The sequence below is a fragment of the Mus musculus genome, chromosome 7 (assembly GCF_000001635.26).
Source record: "Mus musculus strain C57BL/6J chromosome 7, GRCm38.p6 C57BL/6J".
Classification (NCBI taxonomy): Eukaryota; Metazoa; Chordata; class Mammalia; order Rodentia; family Muridae; genus Mus; species Mus musculus.
In genome coordinates, this window is record NC_000073.6 from 73764092 (window position 1) to 73787799 (window position 23708).

The following is a 23708-nucleotide window of genomic DNA, read 5'->3' on the forward strand; positions in this document are numbered from 1 at the left end:
AGTGGTGTGTTGAAGTCTCCCACTATTATTGTGTGAGGTGCAATGTGTGCTTTGAGCTTTACTAAAGTTTCTTTAATGAATGTGGCTGCCCTTTTATTTGGAGCATAGATATTCAGAATTGAGAGTTCCTCTTGGAGGATTTTACCTTTGATGAGTATGAAGTGCCCCTCCTTGTCTTTTTTGATTATTTTGGGTTGGAAGTCGATTTTGTTAGATATTAGAATGGCTACTCCAGCTTGTTTCTTCATACCATTTGCTTGGAAAATTGTTTTCCAGCCTTTCATGCTGAAAGGACCCAGATATAGCTCTCTCTTGTGAGACTATGCCGGGGCCTAGCAAACACAGAAGTGGATGATCACAGTCAGCTATTGGATGGGTCACAGGGCCCCCAATGGAGGAGCTAGAGAAATTACCCAAGGAGCTAAAGGGAACTGCAACCCTATAGGTGGAACAACAATATGAACTAACCAGTACCCCGGAGTTCTTGTCTCTAGCTGCATATGTATCAAAAGATGGCCTAGTCGGCCATCACTGCAAAGAGAGGCCCATTGGACTTGCAAACTTTATATGCCCCAGTACAGGGGAATGCCAGGGCCAAAAAGGGGGAGTGGGTGGGTAGGGGATTGGGGGTGTGGGTATGGGGGACCTTTGGGATAGCATTGAAAATGTAAATGAGGAAAATACCTAATTAAAAAAAAAAGAAATGTTTCAATCTAGAGGAAACAGCTTCATATCTGAAAGGCCTGGAAGAGCAGGCGCTGTAGATAGTACAGGTTGATTTATGCTAGAGACAGGGTGCTGACATTTGCTATGTAAATGACATGACGGTTTGGTAAGTCCTGTTTTTGGTAGTTTATGGTACGCAAGCCAGGAGCATGTTGCCGTTTGTAAGACATTTTTGAGGACCTAAAAGTGAGGCTGTGTTGATGCTTCATGAAAACTTGAGACAGCTTCTCTTGGTAAGAGGTACGAAGACCTGCTGGTGTCTTTGACAAGTGGTTTCAGGAACAGCTTGCCGTCTGCAGGAAGGCTCTTCAGGGCCCCACTTAGGATGTTTTGGATTGGTTGCTTTTTCATAGAGAACATCCAGTTTTCTTCTGAGGAGCCTGGCAGAGAATACAAAGCAATTGAGACCAGATCTAGCATCACAGAGGGACAGGCTCAGAGTTTTAGTGGTCATCGGAAGAAGCCTTTCCTTGGGTGGCCTTGTGTGTTTTGCAGACACCCCTGAGAAGTATGGCAGTTCCCATGCAGGGAGTCATATGATAGGGGCTCGTGTCAGCTCATTTCCTGTGGCCCACAGCGTCCCTCTGCATACTGTTCTAATCTACACCCTGGAAACAATACCGATCTTTTTTCACAAGTCCTGATCTTAGCGGGGAGAGAGGCTAGAGCATGTGTGACTTTGCTGTTGTCATCTTCAACTCAAGATGACTTTCTGCCAAGAGCCTCCTCCTGTCTCCAGGCTTGTCAAAGGCATCAGCCACCTCAGCAGTCATCCCTCACCTTCAAGGAAGACTGCTCCTGTCCCACTTTATCTATGAGGAGACTGGGGGAACCTCACTTAAGTAGAACTTGACTGGGCTTTGACCCGGATCCCATTAGTCAGCACTTGCCCCTCCAGCCTGGCTGTCCTTATCTTGTTCACCAGACATTGTTTTGCAAGCTTTTTTTTTTATCTTACTGCATTTGTGTATTATCTCTCTGTTATTGAGCTGTTGGCGCTCACAGGGCTCTGCTTCTGGAAGATGGGGAAGATTAGGAAGTTGATAACTCACTCAGTCCTGTGGCCTCTGGGTCTCCCATCAGTATGTATGTATGTATGTATGTATGTATGTATGTATGTATGTATCTGTGGCATATGTGTGTGCATATGTGTGCGTGCGTGCTTGTGTGTGTGTGTATGTGAACATGTGCCTGCATATGTGTATTATGCATGTGTGCTTGCATGAGTATCTTTTGTGGCTTCTTCCTTGATTGCTTTCTAGTTTATGAAGCAGAGTTTATTGCTGATCTGGAAGCTTGCCTATTGTGCTAGTCTACCTATCCCCTCTCTGTTTCCTGAGTGTTTTAATTACAGAAGGGCCATTTTACCCATCTTAACATTGGATCTTTCTCTTGGGGGTGGAGGATAAGTGCTGGAGATTCAGCCTCCAGTTTTGGTGCTTGCATAACAAGTGCTTTACCCTGAATTATCTTTCCAGCCCTCAGCTTCTGGGTACCAAGTCTTCTGGGTACCGCTGCAGCATCCTGGCTGGAGGTGGCAGCAAACTTTGTCTCCAGATGTCAGGAAGTAACCTTGAACTCGCCACAAGCTGCTCCATCTCTCTGGAGGCTTGGCCTCGTCAGCATCTCGCCCAGGCATGGTCTCACGTGTGTGCTTCTCCTCCTCCAGGTTGGGAAAAAGGTTGAAGAAGACTCGCAAGTATGACATCATCACCACCCCTGCGGAACGTGTGGAAATGGCCCCACTGAATGAGGAGGACGATGAGGATGAAGACTCTACAGTATTTGACATCAAATATAGGTGTGTTGGGGACAGAAGCTTCCTCCTGGGCTGAGTGGTAGATGCTTTGGCCACAGCATCTTTGTGCTCTTGTTCCTATCATGGTGGGACCTGTTCCTATCACTACCTTGGCAGCAGCACTCAGGAATCCAGAAGAGCAGGGCCGACGGTTAAATGCTTATTTGTAGGTGAGGGGAAAGAAAAAGAAAAAAAGAAAGCCTGCACTGTTTTGGTTGCTTTCTGTCACATTAGCTTTAGAAAAGAGTTTGTTAAGGCTTGACATTTAAATTTTATTTACTTTGTATGTGTGTGTGTGTGTGTGTGTGGGGGGCGTTTCTCTGTAATCTTGGCTGTCCTGGAGCTTGCTTTGTAGACCAGGATGGCCTTGAACTCAGAGATCCTCCTGCCTCTGCCTCCCAGGTGCTGGGATTTAAGGTATGTGTCACCACACCTGGCACACTTGATTTTACAAAGAACAGCTAGACACTGGATATAGCAATACCAAGTAGCAATATTCAGTTATATCACAAAGTAATGCATGCATAGCATTATTAGTGATTATATTGGTTTTTTCACTAAGCCACTTTGTTTCACATTTGGTACATAGACACAGAATATAGCATGAGAAAATTATGTCATTTTAAAAGGTATTCCCATTTCTACTTCAATATATATGTGTGTGTGTGTGTGTGTGTGTGTGTGTGTGTGTGTGTGTGTGTGTACCATATATTCCCTCCTTCCACCATGTGGATCCTGAGAATCAAACTCAGTTTGTCAGGGTTGGCAGCCAGTGCCTGTACCCACTGAGCCATCATGCCAGCTCCTGTACTCTCTTGATTCAGGGCCACTACGAGAATCTTGTTCATACTAGGTGTGGTTGTTACTATTGATTGTTACCTGGACAAGATCTAGAATCATCTAGGACACTAATCTCCTACCCAGTCTGTGAGTGAGTTTCTAGGTTGAATTACAAGAGAAGACCTTCCGCAAATGTGCTCAGCATCATCTCGTGGGCAAGGGGTACTGGACTGGAGACAAAGGAGAAAGGGAGCTGAGTGCCAGCCTTCGCCTCTCTTTCCCTCTTGACTGGGACTGACTGCCTTATGGTCCTACTGCTATGCCCAAACTGTGAACTAAAGCAACTTTTTTTTCTTTTTTTTTTTAAATATTTTTTATTACATATTTTCCTCAATTACATTTCCAATGCTATACCAAAAGTCCCCCATACCCTCGCCCCCACTTCCCTACCCACCCATTCCCATTTTTTTGGCCCTGGCGTTCCCCTGTATTGGGGCATATACAGTTTGCGTGTCCAATGGGCCTCTCTTTCCAGTGATGGCCAACAAGGCCATCTTTTGATACATATGCAGCTAGAGTCAAGAGCTCCAGGGTACTGGTTAGTTCATAATGTTGTTCCACCTATAGGGTTGCAGATCCCTTTAGCTCCTTGGGTACTTTCTCTTGCTCCTCCATTGGGAGCCCTGTGATCCATCCAATAGCTGACTGTGAGCATCCACTTCTGTGTTTGCTAGGCCCCGGCATAGTCTCACAAGAGACAGCTACATCTGGGTTCTTTCAATAAAATCTTGCTAGTGTATTCAATGGTGTCAGCGTTTAGAAGCTGATTATGGGATGGATCCCTGGATATGGCAGTCTCTAGATGGTCCATCCTTTCGTCTCAGCTCCAAACTTTGTCTCTGTAACTCCTTCCATGGGTGTTTTGTTCCCAATTCTAAGGAGGGGCATAGTGTCCACACTTCAGTCTTCATTCTTCTTGAGTTTCATGTGTTTAGGAAATTGTATCTTATATCTTGGGTATCCTAGGTTTTGGGCTAATATCCACTTATCAGTGAGTACATATTGTGTGAGTTCCTTTGTGAATGTGTTACCTCACTCAGGATGATGCCCTCCAGGTCCATCCATTTGGCTAGGTATTTCATAAATTCATTCTTTTTAATAGCTGAGTAGTACTCCATTGTGTAAATGTACCACATTTTCTGTATCCATTCCTCTGTTGAGGGGAACTCTTTTTTTCTTAGGTCACTGTCTCAGCCAGGGTTTCTATTGCTGTGACCAAACAACCAGGAGGAGGAAAGGGTTTCCTTCATTACACAACACATGGTTCATTATTTAGGGAAGCCAGGGCAGGAACTAAAGCAGAAACCATGGAGGGATGTTGCTTAATGGCTTGCTCCCTATGGTTTACTTAGCCTGCTTTCTTATAGTACCCAAGACCACCAGCCCAGAGGTGACACTTTCTGCAGTGATCTGGGCCTTACCGTATCGATCATCAATGACCCTTCAGGAAGATGTGCTGCAGGCAAAGGCCAGTTTGGTGTGGGCATCTCCTCAATGGAGAGTCCCCTCTTCCCAGATGACTCTAGCTTGTGTCAAGGTGATGTAACACTAGCTAGCACAGTTGCTTTTGCTAAGTGTTTTCTTATTATTACAATTGAGAGCAAGTAGCTAGTAAATACACTGGGTGACCAAACTGATTCTGTGAGAGACGTGATAGGATGGTCTGTTTTTTATTCTATTTTATTTGTGATTAAATAAGAAAACTCCCTGATCTGGGTGTGGAAGGTCAGGCCTCTTGTTCCAATACTCAAGAGGCTAAAGCAGGTGGTTGGTTTTTTGTTTTTTGTTTTTTTTTGTCTAGAACATAAGATGGGAAGGGGGTGTGTTCTCTGATGGTCTGAACGCCAGTGCAATGTAGCCTGAGAGACTTCCACACTTGTCTCAGTCCTTCAAACTGGAACATGTTTCCTTTTTGGGCTGACTGTCAGTCCTGGATTGGCACGGCTGCTAGCTCTGAAACTTACCAAGCACTGAAAGCAGTGGATGAAGTGAGCCACTTGGGAGCTGTTCAAGTGCTAGAAATACTTCTGGTCTCTGAAAGGCCAAGTTCTCTCCATGGCCTTGACGCAAGAGTGAGAACCAAGGGTGAGAGAAACCAGGAACCCATGCAGGAGCATTTCACAGGCATTCCCCCGTGTGTGGCACAGCTATGGCATGGGGCCCCTCAGCACTGGTACAGGATCTGGGTTTGCTCCCTCTAGTTCCTTGGTATCCTTCATTTCTTCTAGTCTAGGCAGAAACTCAGGACCCAGAAAATTCACTTGTATTAATCCTGTACTCTGAGCTATCTGGCAATAGTGAGCCTGAGTCCCACGGGCTCAGTCTTCATGCTGAGTGACTGTTCTTCAGCAGCCTGGCTCTTCTCTGTTGTCACTTTGGGGACAACTTCAAAACCAGGTTCCTATATATACTATGGTCACTTTATTTATTTGTGTAGGTGTGTGCACATGTATGTGTGTATATGAGCATATATGCATACATACTATGGCATGTATGTGGTGGTGGTTTGGCAACTTGCAGGAGTCAGGCCTCTAATTCTACTATGTGAGTCTGTTTGGTTTGAATGAGCATGGCCACCGTACATTCATATATGTGAATACTTGATCCCTAATTGGTGGAACTGTTTGGGAAGATTGAGGAGGTGTGGCCTTGCTGGAGGAGGTGTGTCACTGGGGGTCAACTTTGAGATCACCAGGCCCAGTCAGCTTTCTTCCTGCCTCTGTTTATGGATCAGAAGGGATGGTAGCAGCCTTAACTTCTGGTCAATAGCTGACTACTGAGTGGAGTTGGCTGGTGGGTTTTGCTGTATGGAGTTTCCCCTCGGTCTCTGAGTGTTCGTTACCTTTGAATTTTCTTTCTTTCCCTTGCTCTGTTAGGCAGGACATGCCTTCTCCTTTAACCGATTAAAGTGGTAAATCTGTATTTATTAAATTTCTAATATTTCTCCAGTTCAGGATTCTGGAGAGGGAGACAGCTTGGTCATGTGTTATCTTTCTGCGTGAACTGTCTTATACAAGGCTTTCCTTCTCTCTAGGGAGTGGTAACTGGCTGTTTGTTTTTTTTCTGTCTCGTTATTAGTTTGTCAGGCTTTGTTAAAAGTTATGGTGGCCTCATAAAACGAGTAGGGCAGGCTTCCTTATTTTCCTTTTCTGGACTAGTTTGGATCAGATCGGAATCACTTGTTTTCTAAGTGTTTAGTAGAGCATATCAAAAAACTGGCTGGACCTGAGCAGCCTGTGTGGAGTTTTTAGGGTCAGTGACATTCATTTCCTTGAATAGTTTTTAGAATATTCAGTCTTTACTTCTTCCTGGGTCAGTTTTGATCAGAAGCAGTTTTAGGGCATTTTGTCTATTCCCTTTAAAGTTTACAAACCTGTTGTTGTTGTGTAGTTGTTCCCAACATCATTCTTTAATCTTGTAAACATTTGTAATGTGAGCAGCTATGGTCTTTCTTTTCCTCTTTGAAAGAGAGGGTCTTTGTGTAGCCCTGGCTGGCCCGGAACTTGCAGAGATCCACTTGTCTCTTCCTCCCAAATGCTGGGATGACTTAATCCCTTGGTGTGTGCCACTATGTCTCCCTCTCTCGTATTTTTAAAAAATATTTATTTTATGTATATGAGTATACCATAGCTGTCTTCAGACACACCAGAAGAGGGCATCAGTTCCTATTACAGATGGTTGTGAGCCACCATGTGGTTGCTGGGAATTGAACTCAGGACCTCTGGAAGAGCAGTCAGTGCTCTTAACCACTGAGCCATCTCTCCAGCCCCCCTCTCTTGTATTTTTAATACTATTTTCCCCCCTTTCCCCCTTGCTCAGTCTTGCAGGAAGTTTCACTTCGTCACCGGTGCACGGGATTCATCTTCGAGCCTCTCCGATAGCCTCGGTGATGGTCGGTTTTGAGTTGGTGTCTGTATCTGGTCCCCCAGCTTTCTTTGAGCACATTCCATTCCTCCACTTCTTCCTCTGAGTGCATAGCCCCTTCTGTCGTTGTCAGCCTCCCCAGCTGGAATCAGCATTTGTTCTGTGGTAGCCTGTGTCAGAGCCTCCCGCAGACATTCAGGACGACTGCCAGACCCTGCTTGCCCTGCCTCCCCTTGGTGTCCAGGAAGGACTGAACTTCGGGGGCTCCCCACGGGAAGCTCCTGCTGTTTGTGGTTGAAATGAGGATGTGAATGAACTTGGAGCGAGTCAGTCAGGCACAAGGCCAGTCCAGTCCAGAGAAGACTGACTGCTGCGAGGCTCAGAAGTGTTCCCTAATGTACAGGTGTATAGAAACTAGAGATGAGAAAGCAGGGGTAAGCGCGGGGGTGGGGGATGAGATGGCTGTCATCTCACTACTTAGCAGTAGCCACTAGAGAGAGTGCGAGTACACATCTGTGGGCGTTGCTTTCTCTGTTGAAAAAGGCCCAAGTTACAAAGGCCGATTTATGGCACTTTCTCCCCTGAATGTCATATTGTGAACAGCTTTTTTTTTTTTTTAAATGTCAATAAGTATGAAAGAATGAAGGTTTTAAGGTCACCTTTTATTTCTACATAAGTTTTTTTTTTTTTTTTTTTTTTTTTTTTTTTTTTTTTTTTTTTTTTTGCGGACCCGTCTGCACACTGATAACTTATTCACAGAGTCTAGGTTTTCCTGTCCACCAAATGTTTCTGGCTTCCCCCAGGAAGCACACAAATTGAACTCGGATGTGAATGATTCCTGCCTTTGGGTTATTTTATGACGGAGTGGAAAGAGGAACATCGAGCTTGGCCCCAGGGTGGTGAGGTGGGTCCCGATATTGGTCTCTTATTGGACGTGTAACTTTCTGATCACAATTCGTGAACTGGAACCCGTGCGGGTTGGCCAGGCTTGTTTCCAGTCAGGTAGAGGAGACATCACAGGCCAGAAAGGCTTCTGTGTACAGCACCCCGACCACAATACTGTATCAAACCTAGGACCTCAAGCATTCTGGCCACGCCCTCTGCTGCTGAGCTCCGCCCCCAGCTCAACAGCCTTCACCTTTTCTATTTCTTACTGCTGGGATGCTTTGGTTTGGGAAAAAACGACTGCACGGAGCGCAGAGAGCCCTGGAGTTTTGGAATGGTTCCAGATTTTGGGAGGCGTTTGGATTTCATGTGTGTTTTGAGCTTGGTTGGCTCAGCGCACAGTTGCAGTCAGCGTTTTGGGTCTATGCAAACCCCTAGTTTATCACGGGAGACTTTTGTTCCCTCGAGGCATCTCTGGAGGACAAGCACACATGAGCTTTCCTGCTTGTATGGCAGGCAGCCTGGCAGCTGTGTTGAGTGCAGCCCAAGGTACCCAGCTGCTGGAAAAAGCAACCAAGACACCCAGCTGCTGCTGCCCCTGCCAGCCCCACATCCTGCTGAGATGTGTGTGCAAACAGTGTGGCCCTTCCAGGGTGTGGACTGGCTTTCTCAGCAGGCTTGTTTGCCCCTCTTTTGTGGCTAGAGCTTCCTGTAGGAATATTAGACACCAATGGCATCAACATGGCATAGGAGACTGTGCCTACTTTAATCTCTTGAACAGTCAGGCCGATGTAGAGTCGGTTTGAAGTGGAAGCAGAGCTGACCCCCTCATCTGAGGTTGAGGTCTGGACTCTGAGTGCTCCTCAATTGAAGGTTACATAGCTTTCCGGTGGCAATAGCTTATGGCTGCTTTTCCTTGCTAAGGAGCTTGGGATGGGTAGGTTCAGGGGGCTCCTCTGCCGGCCTCATGTTCCCCAGGGTTTAGCTTTGCTGTTAAAGCAGATGGGGGGCTCGGGTTTCCCCCTGCTCAGCATCACGCCTGTGTATACCTGTGGCTGTCTATTCCTATAGCTATGGGGGTTGGGCGTAATCATGGGGTGTAGGTATAGGCCTTCCAGAGGTTTCCTGTGCTTCTGTGACACTTGTAAGATGAGGGGCCACCTGGGCAACTGCACTTAAACACCCAGGCAGGCGACTGTGCCACACGTTGGTTGTTCAAATTGTATTCCAGTGCTGTGATGGTGTTCATCCATCAGCTCTTCCTGGGGTCCACAGGCCACTGTCACTGGCTGTCATTTGTGGACATTTTGTTTTGGTGTAGCTGTGGAGATCGGCTCCCATTGTTTGCTCTCTGACACCATCAGCAGTCCTTAGATATGTTTTGGTTTTTCAAGTATGGTTATGTAAAGTTCACAATCCAATACTAATGGAGGAGGTAACTTTAACAGGTCTATCTATTCCCCTGCCCCCTCCTAAGCTCCTACGATGCAGCTGTAACCTTTCACCCATGGTAAAAATCTCTCTTGTGTCCCTGGTGTTGTCAGCCCTGTGTTAGAGCTGGAGTTCTAGATGAGCAGGCTCACACATGGATCCTGCCTATGCAGCCAGTCTTAGCAGGAGAGAGACAGCGGTCATATGCTTACATAGACCCAACTCTTCAAAGTGTGGCCGGTGCACTCACCAGGTCAAAATTACTATAACAAAACACCCAAGACATCTTCAAGATTTATTTTGGCTCACAGGATCAGAGGTTTCAGTCGCTGGTTGGTTTGCCCTGCTATGGTAAGGCAACCCATCTCAGCAGGTGTGGTAGAACAAAGCCTCTGAGCCAGGGAACAAAAGGGAGGGGGAGATTGGAGTCCTATAATTCCCACTCTTGACCTGGAGGTCTTCCACCAGGCCTCACCTCACAACAGCGCCTATCCTGCTAATTCAGTGGGCGGAAGGGGAGACACTGTGGCTCCCAGACTGTAAAAGTAGCTTGAGAGCCGAGTGCAAGCCCTACCTTTGGTTTATGTGCGCCCCAGTCTCACCTGCTCAACCCGGGCTTCACTCACACTCAGTCTTCTTGCCTTCCCCTCCCAACTGCTGGGATTGTAGGTCTGTGCCAGCACGCCTAACCCTGATTTCTGCATTTTAATGTTTGAAAAGAGAACCAAAAGGATATTTCAGGATGCATAAAAGTTGATGACAGATCATCAAGTTTGAACACAGCCATCCTCAGACGTTCTGTGCTGTGTCTGGCTTTTTTTTTTTTTTTTGTCATGACAACAGGGTTCATAGTTGACACAGAGACTGCAGGCTCTACAAGGTTTTAAAATAGTTACCTTTGGATGCTTTGGCCTGAAAACTTGTAGGAGGACTAGGAAAGAGGGACTTGAGGGAAAAAGAGCATGTGTTCTAAGAGAGGCGGGGGCTGTGTGTGAGAGGGAGGGATCCTGGAAGCCTTGTGTGTGAGCCAAAGGACAGTTACACGAAGAATGGAATGTGCCTTGCAGACAGCTCGGTTTTCAAAAGCTCCATGATTGAAGAAAGTCCCTTCTTCAGGACTGTAGAGACCACAATGGTGATGAACAAGACTGCTCACACAGCAGGAGTGGGGAAGGGGACAGAGTGACAGTGTGGCCGGCCTAAGGGGTGGCTTCAGTGCTCTGGCAGAAGTGATGATTCTCCTCCTTCCTTCTCTTTCAGGTAAAACTTCGCTGGCTTGTCAGCGTCCTGTGGGGAAGCTGGTCAGCTGCAGCCTGGGCTGTCAAGGTCTGGGCACCGTCTCTCACCTGAGGTGATAAGACCCAAACCAATGTTATTTATGGAACTCTGGCTTCACCCTCCATGTCCAGCGTCTGCCTGGAATGTCACTGTCACGCTCGTTCTCAGCTGCCAGAAAAAAGAGTCACCTTAGCCGGCCCTCGGATGACCCTTTGAAATTCTCTTTCCACCCTTGTCTTGAGGGGTTTTCTGCCTTCCTAAGAGATGAAGATGGGAACATCGATTTCAAAGAATTTTCTAAAACAACTGTAGATAATAGTAAAGCCACAATTGGGAGATCAAGAGTTTTAAAAAGCTGGGCTGGGGAGATAGCTTATGGGGTGACAACCTGATCACCTCACAAGCGGGGGGCATGAGTTTGGTCCCTAGTGCTCACATTAAAGCAAAACTAGTCTGGTAGCCCACAACTGGAATCTTAGCACGAGAGGCAGCTAGATCCTTGGGGTTGACTGTCCAGCCAGCCTAGCCTAATGAGCGGGTTCCAATGAAGACACCTGGTCACAGAAAAGTGGGTTGGCTCCAGAGGCATAATAGCCAAGCTTCATTTCTGCCTCTATATATGTGTATGTTTGCCAACACACACACACACACACACACACACCCCTCAGGACCTTCAGATATACCTGGGAGAATCCTGACATTTTTGTTCTCCCAAATCATTTCAGCTTCTTCAGGTCTGGCTTTATTTAGGGAAAAATTGTATATTTCAGGATGGATGTATACGTTTCCCATCCGATCTACCCTGTCTAAGAGGTTCCCCACAATAGGCCCCAGAAGAATTTAAAATTATCAGGGATCAGACCACATGGGGTGAGTGAGTGGATGGGTGTGTACACCTATCAGATAATTTCTCTTCTCTTGGGAAGGGAAAGTGCCAGGTGGCTCTCAGAGACTTTCTTGTGTGCTGTAAAAACATTTGTCCTGCCTTAGTGCTGTGGTGTCTGTCTTAGGAATGTACTGCTAAGAAATCACTGTGGCAAATGAATGGAAGAAGAAGAGGAGGAGGAAGAGGAAGAGGAAGAGGACACTGTTAGGGACTCTGTTGGAAGTTAGTCCAGGCTAGGTTGGACAGAACTGGACTGGAAACTCTCCAGGGCCCACCGCTGTTTATGAGGAGTTCAGGTGGGCACCTACCCTGGGAGCTGGGTACCCAGGGGAGCCCTGAGGAAACAGGCTCTGGACTAACTGCTCAGGTTAATGGAGGCCTCCCACTTGGCCTTCTCCCATATTGCTGTAGCAGGAATGCTTCTGTGCAAATCTAATAGCAGTGCCTTTGGGACCCTGGGAGTGCATCACGTCTGGGAAGGTGACCCTTGTTATCTCAGTTCCTTTTCATCTTTGTCCTAGGGTTTGTTTGTGTATTTGCCTGTCTAATGCCCTGCTCCATTGCTTTGGATGAAAACTCGTACCTTGGCCAGCTCCACCACTGTCAGGTTCTCCAGTTCTGACTGGGGTTGTGGTGATGGCGGTAGGTGGGAAGATCCACCCTGGCTCAGGAGCCTGACTTGACACTGGTTCTTTCAGCCCTAAGCCAGCATCTGAGGTGTGCTGTGCTCCTGGGATCCATTAATTTCACCTTTTCGGCTGGCTTCTCTCATCCTTCTGCCATTAGCCAGAGGGGCGGGTTGTGAACTGGAGCCGGTGACTGTCCTCTCACCATGGACTGAAGCACAGTGGTGACTCTAGGAAGCTGGCCACCTCGAAGCTGTACATCCTCTCAGCCTTGGAGCCGGGACTCGAGGGTCCCAGAACTGCAGCTGAACCATCTGGAAAAGCTGGATTCTCTATTCTCCTGCCTTATGTATGAACACCACGGATCCGGCTGCCAGCCACTCATCACTGACTGGCAGGAGTGGTGGGACAGTGACCTTCCAAATCCTTGATGGAACTTCAACACCGTAGGCACTTAAATAAAGATCCTTAAAGCAAACAAAAAATAACCTTCAGATTGAGTCACGAGTGTGCTGGGTTTGGATATTTTCTGATGGAGCAAGTGAGCTGACTCGCTGGTTAAGAACATGAACACGTGTTTACCTTAGGAACAGCTTCCGGGGGGTGAGCAGGGGTTTCTGGGGAGGGGGTTGTCTGTGCCCTTGTGATTTAGAAAGAGGCATATAAATGGAATGGGGCCGGGAAAACAGGCCCAGCCCTGCCCTCCCCCCCCGGTCCGTCCACCCCCCCCCATGCTGCATTTGTTCTTGATTTAGAAACTGTTTCGGGTTGGGAAGCATTGAGTCCCCATTTGTTTGGAGACTCTTGAGGTGTCCAGGGCCCATCATGTCAGAGCTGCTTACCCTTGCCTCATACCTGTTTCAGTAGAAGATTTCAGTGACAGCCAGGTGTGATGGCACACACCTGTCATCCCAGTGCTAGAGAGGCCAGCCCCGGATACAGAGCAAGACTTTGTCTCAACAAACAGAAAAGCACCCCCCCAAAAGTGAGTTAAACATGTCCAGGCTGGATTAATCCCTGAGTGGATAAAAGCCAAAGAGAGAGAGAGAGAGAGAGAGAGAGAGAGAGAGAGAGAGAGAGAGAGAGAGAGAGAGAGAGAGAGAGAGAGAGAGTGGGGGAGCCAGGCTTACTTATATTCACGTGAACATGCAGCGTTTGATGTCACCAAGATGGGTGTGGTCTGCTCAACTCTCCCAGTGGTTCACTGATCTTCTTGTAGTCAAACACTTAACTGCCAGTCTTGTTCCTCCCGACACCCAGGGATGAGCCAGCCCGATGAGGAAAGAGGTACTCTGAATCCAGCGGTACCCCTTTCGGTGGAGGGCTGGCCATGAGTGTAGCTTGTTTTTTGGTTTTAGGGGTTTATTTGTGGCTGGTCCATCTAAATCCTGGTCTCCTCTTCACAAAGAAAGCCTTTCTTCCCCCATGTGTTCCGTAAGAGCTACCAGAGTCTAGTAGGAAGAGATAGGTGGTCCATGGCTCTCCCCAAGCCTGCCTCCTCCTTGCCTACATTTCCTACCAAAAGTGCTGACACAGCAGGCAAGAGGGGAAATCTCTCAAAATGCTACTTTCTAAGGTCGTGGGAGCCCCTATGGAAGTCTTAAGACTATAATGTGTGCCTTTACCCGCCCTTTTCAGCAAAATGCTGGCTTTAGGGACTTTTCAAATGGAGTTGGGAAAGAACCAGAAGAGACTTTTCTATAGGGTGGGTAAACACATGCCCTATGTTGCTAATGAGGCTTTTACTACCAAAGTAACTTTAGATTTGATTGGCTCCTTAGCACTGTTAGCTCTGGGAGAGGGGATGGACTAGCCTAGGAACAACAGCAAAGAGCTTTATGGAGCCTCGATGAAGACGATGAAGACAGTGGGAAGAGTCAGATGACGACTCCATCTGCTTTGCAGAAGCACAGATCTGCTCCCCTAAAGCCTGCCAGTGGCCCCCCCATCATAGGTGGGAGCCAGTGCCTGTTTCGAGCCCACCTATGGTAGAACTCTTGTGAGACTTCAGGAAACCTTATTGGGGACTCTGTATAAGTACACAGCAAACAGCTTGGTGAGATCACTGTATTTCCTGTTCTTGTTGGGAACCAAATAACATAAGCGTTTCAGGAAGGGAAGAAGCAAACGACAGAGAAGCCGGTGTGATTCTCGGCTTGCCGCTCACAGAAACAGGGCTAACTTTCGCCATTAGCCCTTGTGATCATTTAAAGATTAGATCTAGTTTATTGTTGCTCTGAGACAAGTATCTCTCTGACAGGCACCAAGCCACAAAACCTTGTAGCTTCCACCCTGAAAGTCTTTTTCAGCTACTGGAGTCAAAACCAGTCACCCCCAGGCTCCTCCCCCACTGACAGAAACTTCAGATGTTAGAGAGCTCTTACAGCTTCCACAGCCCCATGTACCTCATCAGACACAAAGTCATCAACAAGGGCAGTGAGACTCCACAGGGGTGGGTGGGGTGGGGTGGGGGGTGTTGCCAATGTGCAGCACAGGCTCATGTTTGAGAAAAATAGAGTGAGCCACAGAGTCAAGAGCAGGTCACTGGGCCTGGGAAGAAGGGTCCGGAGGTGACTGGTGAGGCATGAAGTGTGGGAGAAGGACCCAGGCTAGGACTTAGAACCCAGGCAGGAACAACATCATCAACAACAACAAAGAATTGGGGTATGAGCTATAGGTGTCTGGGAATGGTCACCATTATTATTAACTTTTGGGGTCCTTCATGTGCCTGGAGCCTTGGCATATAATTTCTTATTCAGTTCTCAACCGGTCTTTTAGGTGGGTATTATCTGTGGAATATGCTCTGGGGTTGTGTGATCATTACCATAGATCAGGGTCTGTTTCTTCTCAGCTATATCCTCCTCCATTGCTCTCCCTCAGAAAAATCAACTTACTGCATTCCTGATATTTGAACATTCTCTGAGTCCCAGCACCAGGTAATGGGGTTGGCAATTCTTTGTCTTCATGGGAACTGACCTAGGAAAGTCAGTTATCACTCTGGCGTACAGGTTTGTAAGGGGTAGGTCTTAGACCACAAGCCTCTTAGCCTCTCCAACATGTTTACTTGGAATGGAGAGATGGGAGACACCTTTTTAGGACCTTAAGAGTTTTTTTTAGGACCATTTGGGGTGGCGGAGGATGCCCGAGCTCTGGGCTGATGGGAATTAAGGTCACATATCCCAAGAGGTACCCTACTTAGGTGGTAGCTCCCCCAATGAGTAAAAGAGTCTGTTTGCTAGACAAAGAGTCTGTATGCCCAGGAACTCCTGGCCATGACTTTATGAGTACTACCAGGGTGCCTAGGTCTTTGGAGTGCCCGGTCTGGTTGCACCAAGCTGGGCTTAGGGATATTCTGGGATTATCCTTCTTAAGAGCACTTGCATGTCTAAATTGTTGGGGAACTTTTGTCTTGTGAGCATACTGTGGCTGTCACTATGTGACTCAGAACAGCTCTGACTACCCACAGGAGATCTGCATAAGGCAGCCTGTTGGCAGTCCTTCGTGGAAGGTGGCAGTATTGGCAGTCATTAGATCCTCACCTTAGATTCTAGGCACTTCCTCCTGCCCAAGCTGTGTGCAGCGGTGTCATTTCTATGCAAGTTTACCCCAGCTGTATGTAGTCTAGAGTATAGAGGAGGTAGAAGGTTAATTGAGTGGTATACTCCATCTATAGTGTGGTATGGGGCCAGGCCTTGTACACAGCAATAATTAGGAATAGCTGGGTGGACAGCGTCCTGACTTGGACTGTGCTCTGGACAAACAGTTCCCTGCACCTTGCCTTTCTAAATTCTCCCAGGGCACCCGGGGCTTTGCAGTACCATTTCCAGTTGCCCCAAGCTGGGTTCAGGGGTATCCTGGAGCTGTTCCCCATAGGCGCTCTTGAAAAAGTTCCCTTTTATTTCTGATCTCATCATGGTGTTAATGACTAAGCAAGCCAAGCACCTTTGGCGCTGGTTCCTGGTTAATGCCTTCAAAGGCATCATTTCTTTCTAACCTGTGGGCTGACCCAAATCCACAGTCAAACAGGAACACTCAACAGTTTGCATGAGAACACCCCCCACCCCCCACTCCCCACCCCCCACTCCCCACCCCCGGCTTTTGAGTTTTTGGCCAGGGCTCCCTAAGAGACTCCCAAAATATTGCTGGTTGTGGCTAGGGGTAGAAAGTAAGCCCCTATTGCTAAAGATGCTGTGAATTTCAGACACAGGACCCAGAGGGCTTGGACTGGGGATCTGACCTGAAAGGACCAAGCATAAACTTTTCCAAGGAAGGGAAGCAAGCAGTCAATGGTCCTACCTAGCTATTGTTGCTTATAAACTACAACAATGACTAGTGTGGTGTCGTAACCTTAAAGATGTAACAGTGGCATGAATGCCTTGATGCATATGTTCTCTACTTGGTCTTAGCAAGAGGGAAATCATGACTGGTATGGGTAACTTAGCCAACTTACATGGGCTTAGATAAGTCATGGACCTTGGAGGAAAAGCTATAACCATCACCAAGCCAGCATAACCCCTAGCTACGTTCTAAATGTTTATACTTGCCCTCACAGATAAGCATATTTCTTGGTCCTTATCAAGGAAATGTCTCTTTGCAACAGACCATTACAGAAAATCACAACTGGTCAGAATGCAGAGAAGAGATGGTGCAGAGTCCCAGCTCCAACTGGTAGACCTATGACAAACTCCTGCACACATCTAAAGCCCGCTGCGTCTCATGGAATAGGACATGGGAAGACTGTGAGAGCCACAGAGTCAGGGAGTTACCATGAGACTGTGCCTCCTCGAAACTAAATTAGAGAAGCTACACTCATGAAGTTTCACCAGCATGCGTGCCTAAACAACACCTAAACAAGGATGCCAACAATAGAATGCTGGCATCTTATGGGGCCCCAACCCTAGATGAAGAATTGCAGGCAACTAAGGTATGCCATGATTAGGAAGAACTTCCCCAGTTGTTCATTCAATTCAGCACTGAAATCATATACATACAGGTAACATTATATGAACTGAGAAGGTATATTTAGGTATGTATACACACATATATACACACAATTAAAAAGAGGCAATGAGTTTTGAGGAGGAAAATACATAAAAGGGGTTGGATGAAGGAAACAGAAGTGGGAAATGATGTAATTTCAAAAGGTAAGATCAAAACAAAGTGCTTTGAAATTGTTGTAGGATATCTGCCAGAGAAGACTCTTTTTGGACACAGGTTTTAAGCAGTAGAAAGTCTTCATTAGCTGGCCGGCAGGATCCCAGTGTAGCCCTCTGCCTTTCTCAGGGTAAAGTTTTAAAAAACAAAACCATATCCTCACTTAGCAAGAACAGCTAGCCAGAAGTGGAACTACAGAAGGCAAAAGAGCAAGGTTAGTACATTTAGAGACTTTCCCAGAACTATGGACTTTGATAAAAATGGGGTTTTATCCTTGTCTTGGCATGTGTTACTGCTGCCTGTGTGTTGGTTCCATGACCTGAAGGAAGGGTACTCCCATCACGATGTCAGTTGTGTGAAGGTCTGAGATCTACTGAAAAAAACAAAACAAAACAAGACTTTATGGTGCAAACTGAGCATGCCCAGAGACATCCCTGTTTATCATTTTAATTTTCTACATATCTACCAGAAGTACTCCATGACTTTGAGCTAAGCATGCCTCCAAATGTTTGTCTGCTCTTTTTGAGATTTTGACTTTTAAACTGAGCACACTCACGAATGGGCTGATCCCTACATGAATATATATATATTGCCCCTCCACAATAGAATCCTATGCTTCCTCTGTTTGGGAAAGGTCTGACTTTTAGAATCATGTCTTCACATGACTTGATACTGGCAATGTATTTTTCTCTGCTCTTTCACATCTCATCTGTGCTTATTTTGCACTCACCAAGATGTAAACCTAATGTGTTGACTTTAAAATAATAAGGCCACATGGTGCTTGTGACATGAGCTTTTGCCTTTTGCCTGGAGGAGTCTGGTTTGTGAGACTTGTCGGTGTCTTCTTTTCCCCCTATTGAGGGTGTGTGGATGAGTGTTGGGATTGCCGCGCCTTCAAAACTGGGTGCTTTCCTCGACGATGCTCATTTCTCCCAGTTACAAGAGCTCGAGGATGTTACTGATTCTGCCTGCCTTGACATCTATGCCATTATCTGAAGTTCTTCTCCCTCCTCATCCCCCCAAGGCTTCGGTAAAGCACCAAAGTCCTCTTCTTGCCTTACTTTAACCGGAATCACTGTGCATGGGACACCATTACTGGAAATGTTTTGGAAATGAAAGTGACGAACAGTATAAGCACTGCATAAAGCAGCTAATGAAATGGAATAATCTTTTCATTTGGAAGCTGAGCCAGGGGCATAGAATATTGCTAAGAATTAAGGCTCCCTCTGGACTGTCCATCTACCCGATACATTGCTGAGATATTGAAGTTCTCAGCTCTCACAAGGCAGGGAGGAGTGAGCAGCCCATGTTGTGAGGATGTGAGGCAGTTAATAATTGAGGTGTGCTCTGTTCCGTGTTCTACAGGTGTTCACTGGCCTCTGGGCACAGTGTGGGGGCCTGCTGGGCTATCCAGATGGACAGTGCATTCACTAGATTTAAGGCTACTGGAGTTGGAAGGAAATGAGCCTCTATTCAAGAGCCCTGTCACGACGGGTGTCCGCTTCACTCAGGCACCTGCATCCTGGCATATGCTAGCCTCTATTTATTGAGCTTCTACTGTGTTTCAGGCAATGCAGGAAGAACTTTACATGGGTTAGAGAGAAACTCATTTCGCACAGTAAGCTGACCCAGGGACTGTGAAGATAGACTCCCTAGGTAAGACTCTACAGACTCTACAGCTTTCCACCTTGTGTGATTTTAGATGCATCTCTTGACCTCTGTGAGAGTTTGTCTTGCCTGGGTATTGTGAACTGGATCTGTTAATGACTTTTAAGGTACTTCTTGACGCTGCCAGGCATGCAGTAGTGTTACTGTGTATGGCAGCCAGGATAAAGTAGTGCCTGTGTTATCATGTCTACTTTCAAATGAGGAAATCTAGGCTTTGGTAATGAGTGTGCCCAGATCACCTACTAGCAGAGTTAGGTGCCTGCCTTTGAAGGCCTGGGTGCTATGCACAGTTTTGTGTCCCTACTAAGCACTAGATTCTGTCCAAGGCCAGGATCCGGACATTCGGAGGGGTGGCTGGTGATCTCAACCAGGTCTGTAGATTGGCCCCAGAGGTGCAGAGAACATTGGCTAAGTAAGGGGCAGGAGTGTGTCCTGAGGCAGTGCTCTTTCTGCGAAGCACGAGTTTGAAGTTGATAGTGAATATTGCTTGGGAGAGTGGGGGCCCTGGATAAAGGGAATGTAGGGAGCGGGAGGTAGAGAGGACTCTGCAGTTCATGCCCTGCTTCTGGAAAGAGCAGAGTGGGCACAGGCCAAGCATCTTTTTCTTGCACAGATCTCTATTTTCCTTATTGCAGGAACTCTCAGAAGACTGCCTTTGTTGGGGAAAGCAGCCCATGACACCAGCTCTGCCATCTTCTTCTCACAGGAGATCAGGCAGTATGTCCCAGTGTTGTGCTGGAAGTTGTGTAGTGACCACTATTGCAGACACCATCGAGTCCTGGTGCTCTCTGGATTCGTGACATAGAAGTCAGCTTGAAGTCAGGAGAAAACATTTGAGGCTACTTTACATAGTAGATTTTTTTGGTCAAAAAGTTCTGAAATTAAAAGTAACATTTTGTCTAAGAATTTCATAAATCCATTGTTTTTAATGGCTGAATAGTACTCCATTGTGTAAATGTACCACATTTTCTGTATCCATTCTTATGTTGAGGGACATCTGGGTTCTTTCCAGCTTCTGGCTATTATAAATAAGGCTGCTATGAACATAGTGGAGCATGTATCCTTCTTACCGATTGGAGCATCTTCTGGGTATATGCCCATGAGAGGTATTGCTGGATACCATCTTTAGTGAGGTAACCCAATCACAAAAGAAGTCATTAGATATGCACTCACTGATAAGTGGATATTAGCCCAGAAACATAGAACACCCAAGATACAATTTGCAAAACACAAGAAAAATCAAGAAGAGGGAAGACCAATAGTTGGATACTTCATTCCTCCTTAGAATAGGGAACAATATCTCTAGCTGCATTTGTAGCAGAAGATGGCCTAGTCGGCCATCACAGGGAAGAGAGGCCCCTTGGTATTGCAAACTTTATATGCCCCAGTAGAGGGGAATGCCAGGGCCAAGAAGCGGGAGTGGGTGGGTAGGGGAGCAGGGTGGAGGAGGGAGGGTACAGGGAACTTTCAGGATAGCATTTGAAGTGTATATAAGAAAATATCTAATAAAAAAAAAGTAATCTTTTGGACCAAATTTTGGATAATGAATAGTATATAAAGGCAAAACAGTTATTCTTGGTGGTGTCTGGGTGACTTTTTCCCTCCCATGGCTTTGTCCTCCTCTCACCCATCATTTAAAAACACTTATGGAATGCTCACTTGTGTCAGGTGGCCCCGTTCCAATGGGCAGGCTCGAGGAACCGACTTGGCCTGGGGTGGTGGTGGTGGGCAGGGGAAGTGGAGAAGAGACACCAAAAGTTTCACTGCCAGAGACAACAGAGGATGAAGTGCTAGGAGGGAGACATGAGGCCTCAGTGCCTGAGCAGTGAGTGACCAGCTTCCCCTCAACAAATGACCTCTGGGGCTTTTTGTAATTTTTCCTTGGCATCTTTTTTCCTCTTGAGTATTGGACCATATAACTTTTTTTTCCTCCTCCTCCCTCTTCACCTCACATAGCATGCATTCTTCCATGTCCATAAATATTTAAACAGGAGCCTTCCAACTGTACTTTGAGGGCCAGGTCTATCCTATGTCACCAAAAGCTAAGGCTGAGAGAGGCCTCCTGTAGGAGTAAGAGGGGTGAGGACCTGGGTTATGGCTCCCAAGAAGAGCACATGCCAAATAGCCTTCTTTCTTCCTCCTCACTCCCTTTTACATTTCCAGTCTGAAAAACGATGGAGGTAAGATATATGTAGGATGATCATTCACCTTAATGTTTGTTGCACAACTGGGAACATGGGCACACATCCCCGCAAGCCCACTCATCCAGATGGAACAGCGTACCAACTCTGAACCTACTCTCCTGTCTCCCCTGGCAGAGAGCAGCTCAGTGAATATACTTCGACACTGGGCGAGGCCAATGAGAGGCAGCTGCTGCCCATGCAGAAACTGTCAGATAAGGCCTCCAAGAGGAGATGGGGCAGGAGCGTCTCACTCAAGACCCACCTATCAACCCCACCGCCTGTCTTTCTCTCAGCCATCACACCCCCTGGTGACCCTGATGCTCCTTATCCTGTCTCGAAAACAGCTGTCGTGTGAGCTTTGGATCCAGTTTGGTTTGTGCCCAGGTGTCTATCTAATATTCCCGGTCAGAGGCTACATTCTATCAGGATTGTGTCTCAGGCTTCTGGATCTCTTCTCTAACATGTTAGTAGTTTTCCTTGGGATGAGTTCCTTGAATGCAGAAAGGTCTACCTTGTAGTGTCTGCCTGAGGACTGCACCCCGCTGGAAAGCTATGGCATCCTGGGAATCTGTAGTGTAGGTGTTTGAGATATAGGCACTCCAGAGACTGCAGAGTTCTGTGTACTCATTCTGCCCCAGGGGACACTGGGGCTCAGAGAGTTTATGTGAATTCCAACTGTTTCCACCCCAGGAAAGAAAACTTCTCTGCGTCTGGGCCACCTGGACTGGGGGTCTGAGCAAGACTCACCCTGGGGGCCCGTGCTCCTCTTCATGCTCCCTGGGGTACCTGGGTCTTAGGACTCCCCTTCTGATACAAAGAGGAGGATATGAGGTGGGCCAGCAGACACTCATCTGTGCACCGACTGAAGGAGTGTGTGATTAGCTTCATGCATCAGGGAGGAATATGGTTTTGGGTTCACAGGTATAGAAATCTTTTTAGGTTCAAAACATAGTGAACTTTTAAATGAATGAATGTATCTTTGGCCTAGCGACCAAGAGTCCCAGGAGTCTGAAAGCCTTAAGGGGCCAGGGAGCACTGTTTGTGCTGGAGTAGTTGACCCCAACTAGATGGTCAGGCCAACCAACTGCAACTTCTGCTGGAGTTAAGGGTAGGGGGCATGTGTGTCATGTTTCCCAGTCTGGGGAGCCTAGAAAAGCAGGCACTCTGGAGCTGGGAGAATAGGCTGATGCATCATCTGCCCAACGAGTGGAAATGAGAGGCTATCGGGAGAGGAGCTAGGTCCATGGACACCAACATTCAAGCTTAGCGGGGCTTCCAGGAGAATGCAACCCTCCCACCTCCACAATGACAAAGGTCGCAACATCATAGGAAGACTCCTCAGCTCTCTCCACAGGAGCCTTCCCTGTCCTGCGGTATGCTCTTTCAGGGTGTGTGTAGTCCCAAAGACAGTATTCTATCAAACTTCCAGGTGGCCCTGGCGGTTGGTTGTGGAGGCCCTGGCGGTTGTGATCTGAGGACCCCGTCTTGCCTTTACTCCAACACTGTGTTTTAACACTGCTTCTTCCCTTTCTGCGCTCTATTCTTGCAAGCATGGTCCACAGCCCTGCTCTCACCAATGACCCCCCCCAGCCCCCCCCCCAACTGAGTCCCTGGCACTCTCAGATACCATGACACTTCCTGAAATCAAAATCATGGGGACCAGACAAGATGTCATGACTGGAGAGTCACACATGTAACTCCAAATACCATCCCAGGGACCTGAGGCCAGAAGGCCTGTTGGGGTATATCATCCACCTTGAAAAGCAGCAGGCACTTGAGTGGAGAACAGACCCCACCATCTCCAGAGACCCACTCTGTCTTGAGGAACTAGATTTTCAGAATCTAGTCATGATATCTGAGGAAGGATCACCTAACCTGGTAAGATGATCGCTAACCCCTCCCCTGCCATGCAGATGTTTGGCTGGGTTTTTCTGACGAGTAGAAAAGACTTCAAAAAGTACTACAGATTTTCCTTTCCTTCACCCCAACCTACAGGCAGGGATTAAAGAGAGAGGCATCTCTAGACCTTGGAGGAGGCCCCGTACACCTGCAGGGCCCAATTGCCTTGGCAGGTGGTTTTTGTGAGAAGGAGTGTTGCCTTAGAGTCCTTCCCGCTATGTGTGACACAGGCCTAGAGCAAGCCACAAGGAAAACAGCTTCACCAATGGGTTCCCCATACATCCGTTCAGTCCGAACAGACCAGGACTTGGCAGGGAAGGTGGAAAGGTTAGTTCATAAGGGCGGGTTCGGAAGCTCTAGGTCTAAGGCCATGAGCGGAGGGAGGATTCAGTCTGGGTTAGAGAAAGTGGGGCTACTGTCACTCACTGTCTAGAGAAAACGAATACAGCAAAGCATTTGGAAACTAGCCA

General features: G+C 47.2%; 1 protein-coding gene and 1 long non-coding RNA gene across 2 annotated transcripts in view; both read left to right on the plus strand.

Annotated features, from left to right (window-relative positions):
* Fam174b (family with sequence similarity 174, member B) overlaps positions 1–12828 on the plus strand; it is a 36613-nt gene extending 23785 nt beyond the window's left edge. Inside the window, exons 2-3 of the mRNA NM_001162532.1 lie at positions 2396–2527; positions 10805–12828. Of these exons, the coding sequence (NP_001156004.1) occupies positions 2396–2527; positions 10805–10808 (136 nt within the window). The 3' untranslated portion in view covers positions 10809–12828. The remainder of the gene's footprint in view (positions 1–2395; positions 2528–10804) is intronic.
* Positions 12829–16448: 3620 nt separating this feature from the next.
* Positions 16449–20062, plus strand: Gm30236. Its single transcript, XR_391620.3, has 2 exons — positions 16449–19144; positions 19792–20062. It is a non-coding gene; the product is annotated as a predicted gene, 30236 (long non-coding RNA).
* Positions 20063–23708: the final 3646 nt, after the last annotated feature.